Source organism: Lynx canadensis, chromosome D2 (genome assembly GCF_007474595.2).
Source record: "Lynx canadensis isolate LIC74 chromosome D2, mLynCan4.pri.v2, whole genome shotgun sequence".
In the NCBI taxonomy this organism is placed as follows: Eukaryota; Metazoa; Chordata; class Mammalia; order Carnivora; family Felidae; genus Lynx; species Lynx canadensis.
This window is the reverse complement of record NC_044313.2, coordinates 68,590,623-68,605,062: the sequence shown is the minus strand read 5'-3', so window position 1 is coordinate 68,605,062 and position 14,440 is coordinate 68,590,623. Positions and strand designations below refer to the sequence as shown.

The 14,440-nt window shown below is 50.7% G+C and overlaps 1 protein-coding gene across 1 annotated transcript in view; it reads left to right on the top strand.

The window, feature by feature from the left end:
• Window positions 1-777: 777 nt before the first annotated feature.
• The window catches only part of ABCB10 (ATP binding cassette subfamily B member 10), a 33,561-nt gene continuing 19,898 nt past the window's right edge, over window positions 778-14,440 (top strand). The window contains exons 1-3 of the mRNA XM_030334444.1: window positions 778-1,419; window positions 11,085-11,285; window positions 12,143-12,345. Coding sequence (XP_030190304.1) covers window positions 903-1,419; window positions 11,085-11,285; window positions 12,143-12,345 — 921 coding nt within the window. The 5' untranslated portion in view covers window positions 778-902. The remainder of the gene's footprint in view (window positions 1,420-11,084; window positions 11,286-12,142; window positions 12,346-14,440) is intronic.

Below are 14,440 nucleotides of genomic sequence, written 5' to 3'. Positions count from 1 at the left end.
TCCCGGTGGGTTTTAAGATCCTCTCCTCTGGCTTTCCTTGCACGTGCATTAAAATACTACATTGCATTTAGATCGGTCTTCTGCACTCTCAGCAGCCGGGGTGTCTCGACCATGTGTTTTTGCACTTCGGCTCAGGTTAGGAAATGATCTCTTCCTTTCCTCAAAGTTATCCAATTTCACGGCTCGCCAACCACCTCCTCCAACCACCACGCCTTCCATAACCGCGCTGACCCGCGGCGGTGTCCTCTCCAGCAACGTTCTGCGTCTCAGTCCGTGCTCGGCCCTGGGACGTAGGGTGACAGGACCGGCCCCAGCCAGGGTCGCCGGGGCCGCGGACCCTCCCCGAGCCCAGACCAGCTCGCTGTCGGGCCGCCGCATCCCTTCACCGGTCATCGTGTGATCCGGTCTGCGCGCTCCGCCGAGTCGTCCGGCGTGAGAAAGGGCTCGCAGGTTTTTACGGGAAGGGACTGAGAAGCGCGAAAAAGCTCCCCGCACGATAGTGCGCAGGCGCAGCAGCGCCCGACGCTTTCTTCAGCCCCGTCTTTGGCGCCGCCGGCTCCGCGCCCCGCGCTCGGCAGCCCGGTGGGGGGCGCTGCGGGGAAGGACCCCCGAGGCGGGAGGGGGCTCCTTGGAGGGGGTGTGGTGCGGCGCCCGGGTCGCCGCCCTCGGGGGCGGGGACCCGTGCGGGCGGAGGGCCGCGGCTAGGACGGGCATGGGGCGGGCGCGACCCGGGGCGTGCGCGGGGGCCGGGGGCCCGAGGAGAAGGGTGACGGCGGGTGACAACGGGCGGGGCTGCGGGCGGCGCCGCGTTCACGCCCTCTGCTCGGCCGGGCCGGGAGGGTCCTCGGCCTCTGTGCGCGCCGGGCCGGGCAGGCTGAGGCGCACGGGGCGGACGCGGCGCCATGCACGGCCCCCCTGCTTGGCCGCTGCGGCTGCTCGTGTGGCGAAGCCCGGCCGCCAGAACGTGGGCCCCGGGCGCCCGTGTCCCGGGGCCCCGGCCGCAGGTGACGGGCCTTTGGCCGGCGCGGCCTTGGGGCGCGGGGCCGCGGCTCCTCGGGGATGCCGGAGCCGCGCGAGGCCCGCGCCGCTGGACTAGCGGCTACCCGGGCGGGGGTCCCCGCGGCCCCGGGGGCGGAGCAGGCCTCGCGCGGCTCCTGGGGCTGTGGGCGCGGCCCCCCGGCGCCTGCAGGTGCTGGGGGCTCGCCGGGCCCGGCGCTGCGCGGCTCCCGCGCGCCGGGCTCCCGGGCGGCCCAGCAGTGGCCGCCCGGGTCGGGGACGAGGCCAGGCAGCGCGGGCCGGCTTTGCCTGCGGCCGCGGCGACTCCCGGAGACGACTCGCGAATGCGCTCCCCGGCGGCCAGGCGTTCGGATGCCCGGAAACTTCTGGGGCTGGCGTATCCGGAGCGCGGGAGGCTGGCAGGTAGGGCTTTTTCTCCGTCCGTTCTCTTCCCAACGCTGGTCAGCACCCCTTACAAAGCGCGTGGTCCCGCGACCGCCGAGAGGGGACACCGCGGGGGCCGCAGAGAGACCCGGGGCCACTTGTAACACTGGGTGTAGGGACGGGCTGGCTTCTTACCTGGGGATCTCCACCAAGAAGGGCTGGGTGGAGCGCTCACCTCCCGGTAGCACTGTCGAGCGTTCAGGTTGGCCGAGTTGTGTTTTATGTTTCCCAGCTTGACACATGATACGAGTGGAGCAGTATTTCATTATTGGAACCTTTGGGTCTGTTCTGCTTTGGCATTGCCAGTATTCTCAGAACGGGCCGCGTCCCTCCCCCCCCCCCTTCATTGTAAAATTTATTCTAGCCAAAAATACACCTATTTTGTATTATACACTGATACTACTTAAAAACATTTTTTGCCTTAGACAAGTTTATTAAACAGCATTTTTTTTTTTTTTGCTATGTGAAGTAAAACAATCTAAACCTTTCAGATTTGTCTCATGTGCTTTTTGCCTCCCTCAATGGTAAGCAGGAAGTTACTAGCTCTTCAAAAAAAATCAAACACTGCCTACCATCAGTGATCTGTAAACTCCAGAAACTTTGAGCAAACTATAGACCAAACCCCAACTAAATCATAATTGAGTAATTTTTTAAAGAAATAAAAGTGAATGTTTTTAAATGTGTATTTTTTTTTGAGAGAGAGAGCGTGAGCCGGGGGAGGGACAGAGAGGGGGACAGAAGATCTGAAGCAGGCTTCTTGCTGTCTGCACAGAGCCTGACTTGGGGCTGAACCCCCTAACCGAGGGATCACGACCTGAGCCAAAGTCAGACACTCAGCCGACTGAGCCATCCAGGCGCCCCAAAATGAATGTTTCAGAACAGTTTTCTATAGCTCCTCGTTTTTAACCATAATTCGGGAAATGTTGGCCTTTTAAGATTTAAAAGTTTCTGAGATTCCCCTAAATCTTCATTTCTTTAATAAATATTTATTGAGCCCCCTCAGTGTCTGGTGGGCCATGGGTTGCATGGGTGAGCAGAAAGAAACACAGTTCCTGTTCCTCCTAGGGCTTTCAGCTTAGTGGGGAAGAAACATAAATGAAATAATCATATGACTGGAGAGAAAACTGCAACCGTGATGAGGGCTTGGGATCGAGGCCTGTGAGGTTGTCAGATGCAGCCCTTGAAACAGTGAGAATCCCACACGCTTTGCCGCAAATCCCCTGCTTTAGAAAAGATTTTCCAAGAGAGTCATTTGCAATGTAGGGCAGGTTGGTGCTACGGAGGAGGGCAGATAGGGAGAGAATGTTTCTCTTCTTACTGTTGAAGCTTAGGGGAATTCTTGGTATCGCTGAGGTAGAAAGAATTTATGTCATGGCTCACTTGATTGTATGTAGATTTTGATGGAAATAAAGATCTTTTACTCTATTAAAAGAACATTTTGAGACCGGAAGACCCCACTGGACTGTGAGCTGCTTGAGAATGGCGCTGGGTCTAATTCTGTCTAGTTCTTAGCATGTGTGCTGCCTAGAGCAGGGGCTCCGAGTGCCTGAGGTGGAAGAATAAATAATGGTACAACCAGCCCCAGATTGAGGCCCAAACGTAGAGACCCTGAACCCTACAGGGTGTGTCTGCCATTCCCATATGCAACTCAGAGTGAGTGCCAGGAAAACCAGGGGTTTTTAAAGTTTATTTATTTATTAAGAGAGAGAGAGAGAGAGAGCGTGCGAGGGAGTGGGGGAAGGGCAGAGAGCGAGGGAGAGAGAGAAGCCCCAGCAGGCTCCACGCTGTCAGCACAGAGCCCCACGTGGGGCTGGATCTCACAAACCATGAGACGACCTGCGCCGGAACCAAGAGTTGGACACGTAACCGGCTGAGTCACCCGGGTGCCCAGTTTTGTTTTATTTCTGAGATATTAGGCGCTGAGAAGGTTTTTTAGGTGTCAGGCTTTGCTGGTGCCCACATGGGCTCGGCACCATGGGTAGCCTAGCTCCACATCTCGCGTGCCCATCATCCCTGTACCTTCTTACTCTGTTCCCACATGTCCCACCACGCTGGTATGTGGAGCAGTAAAGCAAGAGCTGCACCGCCTTTTATTATAAGAAGAGCTGGTTTGGGGCGCCTGGGTGGCTCAGTCGGTTGAGCGTCCGACTTCAGCTCGGGTCATGATCTCACAGTTCGTGAGTTCAAGCCCCACGTCGGGCTCTGTGCTGACAGCTCAGAGCCTGGACCCTGCTTCAGATTCTGTGTCTCCCTCTCTCTCTGACCCTCTCCTGCTCATGCTCTGTCTCTCTCTGTCTCAAAAATAAATAAAACATTTAAAAAATTTAAAAAAAAAAAAAAAGAAGAGCTGTTTTGATCTGCCTCGCTGAATAATTGTGAACATTTAATCCGAGAAAGGCTGAGGTTGGTTCACTAATTCTTCTAAACAGACAATCAGCACGTGTTGTACCTTATAAGGAAATCTGATGAAAAACCCTTACTAGGACATACGGTTTCCTTAAAAGTCATTGTGTATGATATATTGAAGCCAATCTGGATGTTGGCATTTGTGGGATCAAAAGGAAGTGGGGTGTCATGTCGTCATTAATTTGTAACTTATCATCATAAGGGCAGCCTCAGATGTTGGCACAGCTCTTCGAAATGCTACAGATAAAGAGCTGTGTGCGTGTGTGCGCGCGCATGTGTGTGTTATAATCAAGAGACCCCAAAAAAAAAAAAAAAAAAAAAAAAACCCGAGTTGCAGAGAAGGAATTCCAATGTTAACGTGCTGGTTTTTAGGAAAACAAACGCAAACGTCCTTTTTTAACAATTCAGCCATACATCTGATTAACGACATTTTCCTCTGTCTTCAGCAATTTGCTGAGTATGCCACCTGAAGTGCGTGACCGGGAAAGTTGGATCTTAAGTAATTTGTGTCAGAAACTGTAAAATCAGGGTCTGCCATTTGAACTGTTTCCAGATGTGTGTGTGCAGAGAGCGGTCGTAGCGTCACCCACACCCCCCCCCTCCCCCCCGGGTCTTCTAGAGGCACTGCAGCCCCTCACCCGCCCCTGTGCCCCCTCCCCTGCTACCCACTTGCTAGAGGAATCCGCAGCCCATCTTCCTACAGCTGTGGCCCACAGCGGTGCTCTCCGGTCTCACTGATAACTCTTCCTCTTATCCCCTCGGCCAGAAGGAGTCTTCAAAGATACAGGAGCTCACCGAGGAGCCCCTAGTGGACTGCTGGGATAAGAAGTCATTTGTCAGAGCCCCTTGCTGCGCCTGGCAGATAGAGGGGGGCGGTGGAGGGCTCTGACCGTCCCATTGAGTTAGGGGCAGGGAGCACTGCGTGAGCTGATCTCAGCAGTGAGGTGTGTGGGCCGTTGGGGTCCTGTGGGGTCGTGACCACAGTGCCAACCTGGAGGTGCACACAGAGACGCCTTGCCAGGCAGGTTCCCGGTTACACTGTGCAAGATACACCACACCCCTCCACCCACACTGTTCAGTTGAGGCCTCTGTGGAGGACCTGGGAGGGTGCCCCTCGCTTAAAATACTGATAAGGGCTGTGTGCTTTGAGATTAGGGCCATTCTGAGAACCCCATGCCCACCGGGAGCTTTTGCTGAATGTGTAAGTTATATTTTATGAAGTGACCAAAAACAATGAAGTGATAAAGCCAGTGAATACGGTAAACAAGGAGCGGATGAGCCGTGCTGAGAGCGACTATTCCCTGAAGTCCCCAGTCAGGACAGAGGCTCTGACAAGGACAGTACTAACTGGCACATGAGGCTGCACCTTTGAAATGGGGACTGCTCCAGAAAGCGGGGGATGTTTGTTTGCTCTGGAGACACCATATATCAGAGAACGCCTTAACGTTCTGTAGCTGTGCTATGAAACGCGTTAGCATTGATTTAAGTGGAAAGTGCATACCAGATTTTAAAAGAACTTGGTATGAAGAAAAAAAAAAGTGAAGTATCATTGTAGGGTTCGCTATTATTTTTATGTAGATTACATGTTGCTTAATAACTTGGATATATTGGATCAAGTGTGTTGTTAAAATTAATCTTACCCACTCCCTTTTACTCTTTTAATGTGGCGATTAGAAGATTTAAAATTACATAGGCGGCTCAGTCGGTTAAGCGTCCGACTTCAGCTCAGGTCGTGATCTCGCGGTTCGTGAGTTCGAGCCCCACGTCGGGCTTTGTGCCGACAGCTCGGAGCCTGGAGCACCTGCTTCGGATTCTGGGTCTCCCTCTCTCTCTGCCCCTCCCCCACTCGTGCTCTGTCTCTGTCTCTCTGTCTCTCACTCTCAAAAATAAATAAACATTAAAAAAATAATAAAATTACATGGGTGGCCGTCATGTCCCCTGAGCAGAGAGTACTGGAGGCAAAGGCAGCCCCCCCGCCCCCCAATTGCAAATATGACCCAGATGCCTCAGTCTTCAGCACGTGCTGACAGTCTGGAAGGTCTTTGTTCTGCGTGAACCTAAGAAGTTTCCTAAATGCTCTGCTTCCTGCTGGTCCGCCAGCCCCTCGCGTCTTCACTTCCTTCCCTGTCCAGTTTAGATGCCAGGCGTCTTCACCTCACCCTCGAACCTGGAGTATCTTCTACTCCTTTGTTCCCCATGGTACCCACCTTGCATCCACGGAAATGTCTCCCAGATGCCTGAAAACTCAACATGTCCAAAACCCAAAGTTGCCTTCCTCCCCCAAACTGCCTTTTCTGCTGCCACTTCTCTCAGAGAGTGGGCTGCTGTGTGAACCCCTTTGCCAAAGCCAGAGACATTCTTGACTCCTTGTGATGGGGACAACGGAAGTGCTATCTACTATGTATTGTTTGCTAGATATCGGGCACCGTACCAGATGCTTTACATGTATGCACTGAATTTTCTCCTTGTGGTATCTCTATGAAAGAGGTATTATTTTTATTGCCGTTTTACAGATGAAGAAACTGAGGCACAGAGAGGTTGAGTGACTCACTGAAGGTCCAACAGCTAGACGGCAGAGCTAGGTCTCAGTTTAGAACCTACCCTCCTAACACGCTTCCCAAATCCGGTCAATTCTCGGGTCCTCTGGAGCCTCGTTCCTAAAAACATCTGCAGTCCTTGTCACCTTCCTTGTCCCCTCTGTCCCCACCCTAGTTCCCCCAGGCCCCCTTGCCTGAAACCCTGGAACACCACACCGTAAGCGGTCTCCGTCTGCGGTCATGCTGGCCTCCAGTTGTCTCCTTTCACTCTGCAGCCAGAGCGGGACATTTAAAATGCAAAGCTGCCTGTAGCACTCGCCCGCCTAAAGCCCTCTGACAGCCTGCCACACTGCAAATTCCCTGTTCCGCTTCACAATCTGGAGCCCCCCGCCTCTCCACTTTATTTCTCAGGGCTGCCTTTGTGTCACGAGGTCCCTATTCCAGCTCTGTCCTGCAGCCATTCTGCTGCTTCCTGGCCTGCCCCGACCCCAGGCTCATGCCGATTTCTCTGCTTGGAATGTAGGAAGAAGAGGAAGGCTTTGTGTCAGAACAGGGTTCTGTACTATATGAACCGGGTGACCTTGGGCAAGCGCGCTCACCTCTTTGCTGGAGTTGCCCCTAAAATAATGAGGATAAGAGGGGTGCTGGGAAGATTCAAGGAGATAATGCCTATCAGAGGCTTCAGATCGTGGTGGGGGCTCATTTTTGTGCTTCGTCTTTAGTCCTGGAACGACACTGGGGATAGCTGTACCGGCCTGATGGTCAGATGCGTCGCTAAAAGATTGGTTCTATGTCCAGCAGCTGGGGGTCATGCTGTACAGGTTCTTCCACCCACCCCAAAACCTCTGTGCTTTCATGAGTAAACTCTGCATTTTAGGATTTCTTCCCTCCTCCCTTTGAAGAATATTTCACTTTTTGGATGCCGTGGTTCAGTAGAACGAGGATAACCTTCAGGAAGATACCTGAAGAAATCTGTCAAGAGATACATAACAGTTGCTGGGTCCCATCAGGCAAGAGGCTTAACCATGGAAAACAGGTGAAGAATTTCAGAAGGGTTGCAGTGTCCTTGGCATGTTGGGTTTAGGGAGGAATCTGGAACGATAGTTCTGGTTCAAATCTAAATTATTCATTAATGTCAAAGACAGTGGTATGTAGGGAAGATGTCCATTAAAAAGAATCCATCTAACTGAAAGCTGAAAAAATCTTTTATTTTACTTTTGTCTACGTTCATTTACTTTTGTCTATTTTATTTTACTTTTGTGTCCTGCATTGTAGGAGAAGGACACAAATGGCAATAAAACAGGCTGATAATCTTTTTTTTTTTTTAATTAAAAGGAAAAAGGGGATATCCTGGAATGAGTTTCGATTCAACTAAATTCTTTCCTCTTTGTAATCGTTATTATGACTGTGTCAGAACTAGGGTTCAGAATCTAAATCGTGGGGCATTTCATTCACGAACTCCAGATTCTGATTTGGAATCATCAATTTGAATTAAAGTGGAGGCGTTTGCCAGAGCGAAAGAGCAGACTGGAGAGACTAGCTAGCTACTGATGACAGATGAAACAGACAGGCCTCTCGGGTTAATCCCTCGTTCCTCAGGACGCCTCTCTCCGGAGCACACCAGCTCCCTGAGGTTGTGCTGGGCAGAATCCCGAGTAAACATTCTCTGTGCCTGGTGGGCTTTCAGTCCCTCTGGGCTCTTGTCGTCAGGAGCGTGGCATTTTGAAACAAGACCCCAGGTCTTGCATCAAAATGAAACGGCCCTTGACCAGGTTCACATTATTCAGTTAAACTGTGGTTGTGCGGTATGAAGCCAGACACAGGAACTTTCTGGCTCTGTGCAAAGAATCATTTCCATGTGGACTTTCGGAGGCACCAGATATTCCGTTCCTAGTTAGGCTCGCTGAGGCACTTTGATGTGATAGACTTTTATGCCTTCTTTGCCCCAGTTCAGTTTTTTTATTCATCCAGCAGATGTTTATTGAACTTCTCCTGTGTCTCTGTCCCTGTAGGCGGTGGGAGTATAGCAGTGAACGAAACAGACAAAAATCTTTCAGGTCCTAGTGGAGAGTAGACAGTAAACAAGTGACACTTTTGGTTTAGAATGCCAGAAGGTGGCAAGTGCTAGGAGAAGAAGGAAGAGGGAGTGATGCAGGCAGTGTTTGGGTATTTGTATTTTAACAAAGGTTGTCAGAAGGTTGTCCGCTAAGGTCTTCTCCAGAACAGGATGTCAGGAGGCCTCGAGGAAGGAAGAGAGCCATCGTGGGAAATGTTCCCTCCCTAAATGCCTCCCCTTTCTCCTAGCGCTCTGCCAGCCAACTAACCGTTGGCACTGAGTCTGCTCTTTGCTCTTTTTTAAATCTAAACAAATATTTTTGATTGAAGTCTAGTTGATGTGCAAAGTTATATTCGTTCCAGGTGTAATATATTGAATCATCAATTCTGCCCTTTGCTCCGTGCCCACCACGATAAATGTAGTCGCCATCTGTCACCAAACAGCATTTAGTACTGTATTATTGACTGTATTCCCCAGACTGTACTCTGCATCTCTGGCTCATTTATTTTATACCTGGAAGCTTGTTCCAGTTCATCTCCTATATCTATCTCTCTTTTTTTTAAATTTTTTGTTTAACATTTATTCATTTTTGAGAGACAGAGACAGAGTATGAGCGGGGAAGGGGCAGAGAGAGAGGACACAGAATCTGAAGCCGGCTCCAGGCTCTGAGCGGTCAGCACAGAGCCCGACACGGGGCTCGAACTCACGAACCGTGAGATCATGACCTGAGCCGAAGGCGGACGCTCAACCGACTGAGCCACCCAGGCACCCCTGTATCTGTCTCTTAGTACTCTCTCCCACCTTTCCTCTGGTAATCTCCAGTTCTCTGTATTTAAGAGTCTAAAATATTTTGTTTGTCCATTTGTTTTGTTTTTGTATGCTCCAAATGTAAGTGAAGTCACGTGCTGTTTGTCTTTCTTTGTCTGACTTACCTTACTCAGCCTAATACCCACTCGGTCCATCCATATTAGAGGAAATGGCAAGCCCTCATGCTTTTTTATGGCTGAGTAATATTCCACTGTGTGTGTGTGTGTGTGTGCGCGCGCGCATGCGCGCGCGCACGTGCGTATACCACACTATCCATTCATCTGTGGATGGACACTTGGTATTGTAAATAATACAATCTATATTCTTTTTATTGAGGTTACGTGAAAGTAATACCTTTAACTGCAGTGGTTAGCATTAGACAAAACACCAAGAGAAGCAATTGCTACTTGCAGGGTGTGAGAGCTCCCATCTCCTGGGGTTCCGTCCATGCCGTGTTCATCTAGGAGCCTCGCCATTGACTTTATGGTGGTGGTACTAGGTGGGTTCCTAATAGGACCAAGCTCAAAAGTACGCAGTAGCACATACCCTGCCCCCCAGTCACCCTGGTCTTAAGAAGGAACTTTTGTTGCCTGCATCTGATTACTCTCCTGGAGTTGTCCTGTGTGTACGTAAACTTCGAAACCAACGAGAAAACGTTAACATCCAGGTCCTGGGCTGTTTTCACTAACATTGTAGCTTGGTGACGTCAATACCTAGAGAGTTGCCCCATTCTTTTTAATAACTGTGTAACACTCAGAAAATAAATGCTCCTTTATTGATCTCACTTGTTCCCCATTTGTGGATGTTCCGCTGGTATAAGTGATGCTGTAACGAACATCCGTGAGGGTACATGTTTTGCATACACTTAGGGGAGTATACACAGAAGTTAGAATCTTAGAGGCAGAATTGCTGGATCAAAGGGAATGTACATTCACATTTTAACCGATAGGATCGCATCACTCTCCGTTGCATTTGTACCACTTTGCACACCCACTAACAGTGCAAATGCCCCTTTTCCTACAGCTTCTTCCAGCACGGTGTGTTATCGATCTCTGATTTTTGCCAATCCAGTAGATGAAAACTGGAATACCTTTGTAGTGTAGATTTGCACTCCCTTATTATGAATGCACTCACCTGTTTTATGTGTTGTTCCTGGTTGGGTTTTCTCAGTATCTTCCTTTCTGTTAAGACTCTATCCCACTGTTTTTTAGACGGATGAACAATTGTGTTATTATCTATTGTCCTATCATGCCAGTACTCTGGTGCTTTATTCCCCAAAGCAGTAAGATTAAGAGGAAACGTACCACATGTGTCATGGATGACAGCAACTGCTTTCAAAAGGTTATTTAAAGTTTTGAAATTCTATACATAATTCAGAGATCTACTTGCGTTGCTTGATCTTCAAGCGAAGATACAGTTCAGATGCCAGGGAATAACCACGTGTAGCATGAATGTAGGAAAAAATCTCACCTGAGATAAACACCAAGATCAAGCGGCAGGGAGGGAGGCCAGAACGGATTTTCAGATTTTCCACAGTCAGCTCTTGGATATTCCTGGCAAGGAAGACACGATCAAACCTGGGTAAAAGCAAAAGTCATCTTCTCTGGCTACTTGGGTATGCTCGGTCACCCTCCTCACTCTGTCCCTGGAAGCTCCTCGGTTCTTGCCTTTAGTCAAGGGTCCGGGAGCTGAAAGAAGGAAACCCGCAGCACCTGCTCTGCGCAAGCTCTGAGCAGCGCACGCTCTGAACAGCTGCTGCGGGCAAGACGCTTGGTGAATTCGGCGCCCCGCCCCTCGCCGAAGCACCCCCGGGCCTGAGAACTTCCTGTGTTTTCTAGCCGCAGTTGGGTTTCTGGCCATGTCCAGTGTCATCACCATGTCCGCTCCCTTCTTCCTGGGGAGGATCATCGATGTCATTTACACAAACCCCACCGTGGACTACAGCTATACCCTGACCCGCCTCTGCCTGGCGCTCAGCGGCGTGTTCCTGTGCGGTGCTGCTGCAAACACTGTTCGCGTCTACCTCATGCAGACTTCAGGTAAAAGGGCCCTCACCTTGCCGAGCGAGGCGTTCCAGAGGATTCGCACTGGGGCTCACGTGGGGTTTCGTGCGCTCCGGGCCCCCTGTTCCTCTTTTCCCACAGTCCCATCCAGCGGGGACAAAGCCCCACGTCTGGCCAGACGTGGGAGCTACAAATATTTTTCGATCCGGCGCTCACTTCTCAGCTCCCCTGGTACGTGGGTGGAAGGGAGGGAAGCCTCCTGTCTTACGGGAGGCACGGCCCGTGGGCAGGGGGCTGGAGTTCTGAGCCTTCTCCAGGGAGCTGTGGAAATCCTGCATGCTCCGTGTTTGTGTTTCCCCTCCAGTGGGCACTGGGGCGATGGTGTTTTACAGCCTTTCCGTGACGAGGCCTGGCTGTTAACAGGCCGGTGACAACCCCAGAAATCACAGAGCCCGGGGTGCCCGACTCTTCCGCCGGCTGCCCGCCACTTAGCTCATAAAACGCTCTGCGGATGATTAACCGACCCTTGCCGTTGCCGAGCTCGGTACAGAAAAGGATCGCCAAGGGGGAACAGAATCAGCTTTGGGGAAGTTAGCGTAGGAAGCCTCATTTGTAAATGGTACTGTTTAAAATGTCTCTCAGCGATCAGCGATCCTCTGTTTTATCCCCGGATCCCCTCCTGCGCATCCACGGTCTCCGCACGGTTCCTGAGGCAGAAAGAGTGCTCGTTACCTGTGTGTGCGTGTCAGCGTGCCGGGGCTCAGGGGGGCCTGTTGCCGGCAGGTGGACGCAGGGCCCCAGACGTGCTGCGAGGAGGTTGACGACAGCCGCCCGAGCCGCTGCCTGTTAGCTGGCTCGACCCAAGCTGATGCCGTTCTTGTTTGCTTTTGCAGGTCAGCGCATTGTGAATAGGTTGAGGGCTTCGTTATTCTCCTCTCTTCTGAGGCAGGAGGTTGCTTTCTTCGACAAGACTCGCACTGGAGAATTGATTAACCGCCTCTCCTCGGACACCGCACTCCTGGGGCGCTCAATTACCGAAAACCTGTCGGATGGGCTCAGGGCCGGGGCCCAGGCTTCCATTGGCATTGGCATGATGGTACGTCGGCCTGGCTGGCACCGGCGCCTTCTGGTCAGGGCTTTGGCCTGTGCCGGGCCTCTCAGTCAGGGGATGAGCTCTAGCTGAGCTGTTCTCATCACCCTGTAAGCCACTTAGCCAGGAGTGCTGCCACAGAGGCACGGGGGATGTGGGGCTTGCTTCCTCCTGTGCGGCCTCCTGCACCCTTCATTTCTCCAGGATGACTTCTTATCTGGAGCGTGCACCATTAACATTTAGGAAAGATTGCATTATTGCCTGGGTTTTCTAAGAATATGTGAAAGAATGTTGCTGAAAAAAGCAACAGGTGGAAGGAGCGCTTTGAGTGCCAAGCTGTGTGTTAGAGGAAAGGTAAGTAAGTTACATTCCACCCGCCTCCCCCCGGCCCACACCAAAAAATGCAGTAGAGCTGCTATTGCTGTCTTGGTAAGACCAAGGGATGGTTTCCTTTCCTCTTCGTAAGGAAGACGATAAATTCTATCCTGTACACGAGTGGGTCTGTACTCCACTGAAGTGAGCTCTCTCTACTCCCGCAGCCCCTTTTCCTGCCTTAACCGGGTGGCTTGAGCACCGTCGTCTGTTTGCCTCATTTCTTCAAACCCTGTTTCTGTTCAGACCTGTGCTGCTGGCCACCAGAATGTAAAGCAAACTACATAGGTCATTTTAAACTTTCTAGTAGCCACATTTTATTATTATTTTTAAATGTTATTTATTTATTTTGAGAGAGAGAGAGAGAGAGTGCGAGCAGGGGAGAGGCAGAGAGAGAGGGAGAGAGAATCCCAAGCAGGCTCTGTGCTGTCAGCGCAGACCCCAAAACAGGGCTCGATCTCACGCACCGTGAGATCCTGACCCGAGCTGAAGTCAAGACTCTGACACTTAACTGATCGAGCCACCCAGGCGCCCCTCTAGTAGACACATTTTAAAAAGCAGAAAGAAATGATTTTTTAAATGTTTATTTGTTATTCTTAAGAGAGGGCGAGGGTGAGAGCAAGCAGGTGAGGGGCAGAGAGAGAGGGAGACAGAGAATCGGAAGCAGACTTTCCACTGTCCGCGCAGAACCCGACGTGGGGTTCGAGCTCACAAACTGTGCGCCGAAGTCAGATGCTTAACTGACTGGGCCACCCAGATGCCCCCAAGATGAGATTAATTTTAATAACGTATTTTACTTAATCCAGTATAACAAAGCATCAGTTCCACATGTAATTTTTGTAACAATCATTAATCTGATATTTAATATTATTTTTTCGTGTTAAGATTTCAAAATCCAATGTGTATTTTATACTCATGGAGCATCTCAATCCGGATGCTAAATTTTCATTGGAAATATTTCAGCTGTATTTAGATTTCATAACGTTTGCCACTGAAAAGGTAGATTGACATGCCAGAACTTGACCTAAACTTGACCAATAACTGAATAGAAATGAAATATTGGTTTTTAAGTTTAAATTTTAGTGAAAATTTAGGGATTCAGTTTCTCAGTCACACTGGCTGCATTTGCAGTGATCAGTGGCCATGTGGCCCTATCATTGTGAGCAGTGCAGTCCTAGATCCCCAGAGTGAGGATTCTAATTGATCCCATCTCCCAAGTGGAGCAGCTTGGGTTTTTGTCCTCTTTGCGTCCACGCAGCGCTCAATCCAGAGCAGAAGGACGTACTGCCAACCTGAGCCGGTAAGATCTGGTTTATGAAATGAAAAGCCGCTGTGAAATCCCGTGTTTTCTCAAGAAGACCCATCCTGCACTAACGCATCATTCCTAAATATCGATAGTTCTGGGGCTCAGGAAAAGTTGGGAACCTCTTCCTGTAACAGTTTCAGACAGTTCAGAATAAGTCCGATGGCTAATCAGAAGGGGCCTTAGTCTGCTCAGGCTGTCTTAACAAAGTACCACAGAGCGGGTGACATAACCGACAGAGATTTACTTCTTACAGTTCTAGAGGTTGGAGTCCAAGGTCAAGGTGCTGGCCAAGTTGGTTCGTTGTGAGTCTCTTCTATTGGCTTGGCTTGTAGGTGGCCGCCATCTTGACATGTGCTCACATGGCCTTTCCTCAGTGCTTGCGTGCAGGTTCTTAGGGGTCTCTTTTCTTTTTTTTTTTTTTTT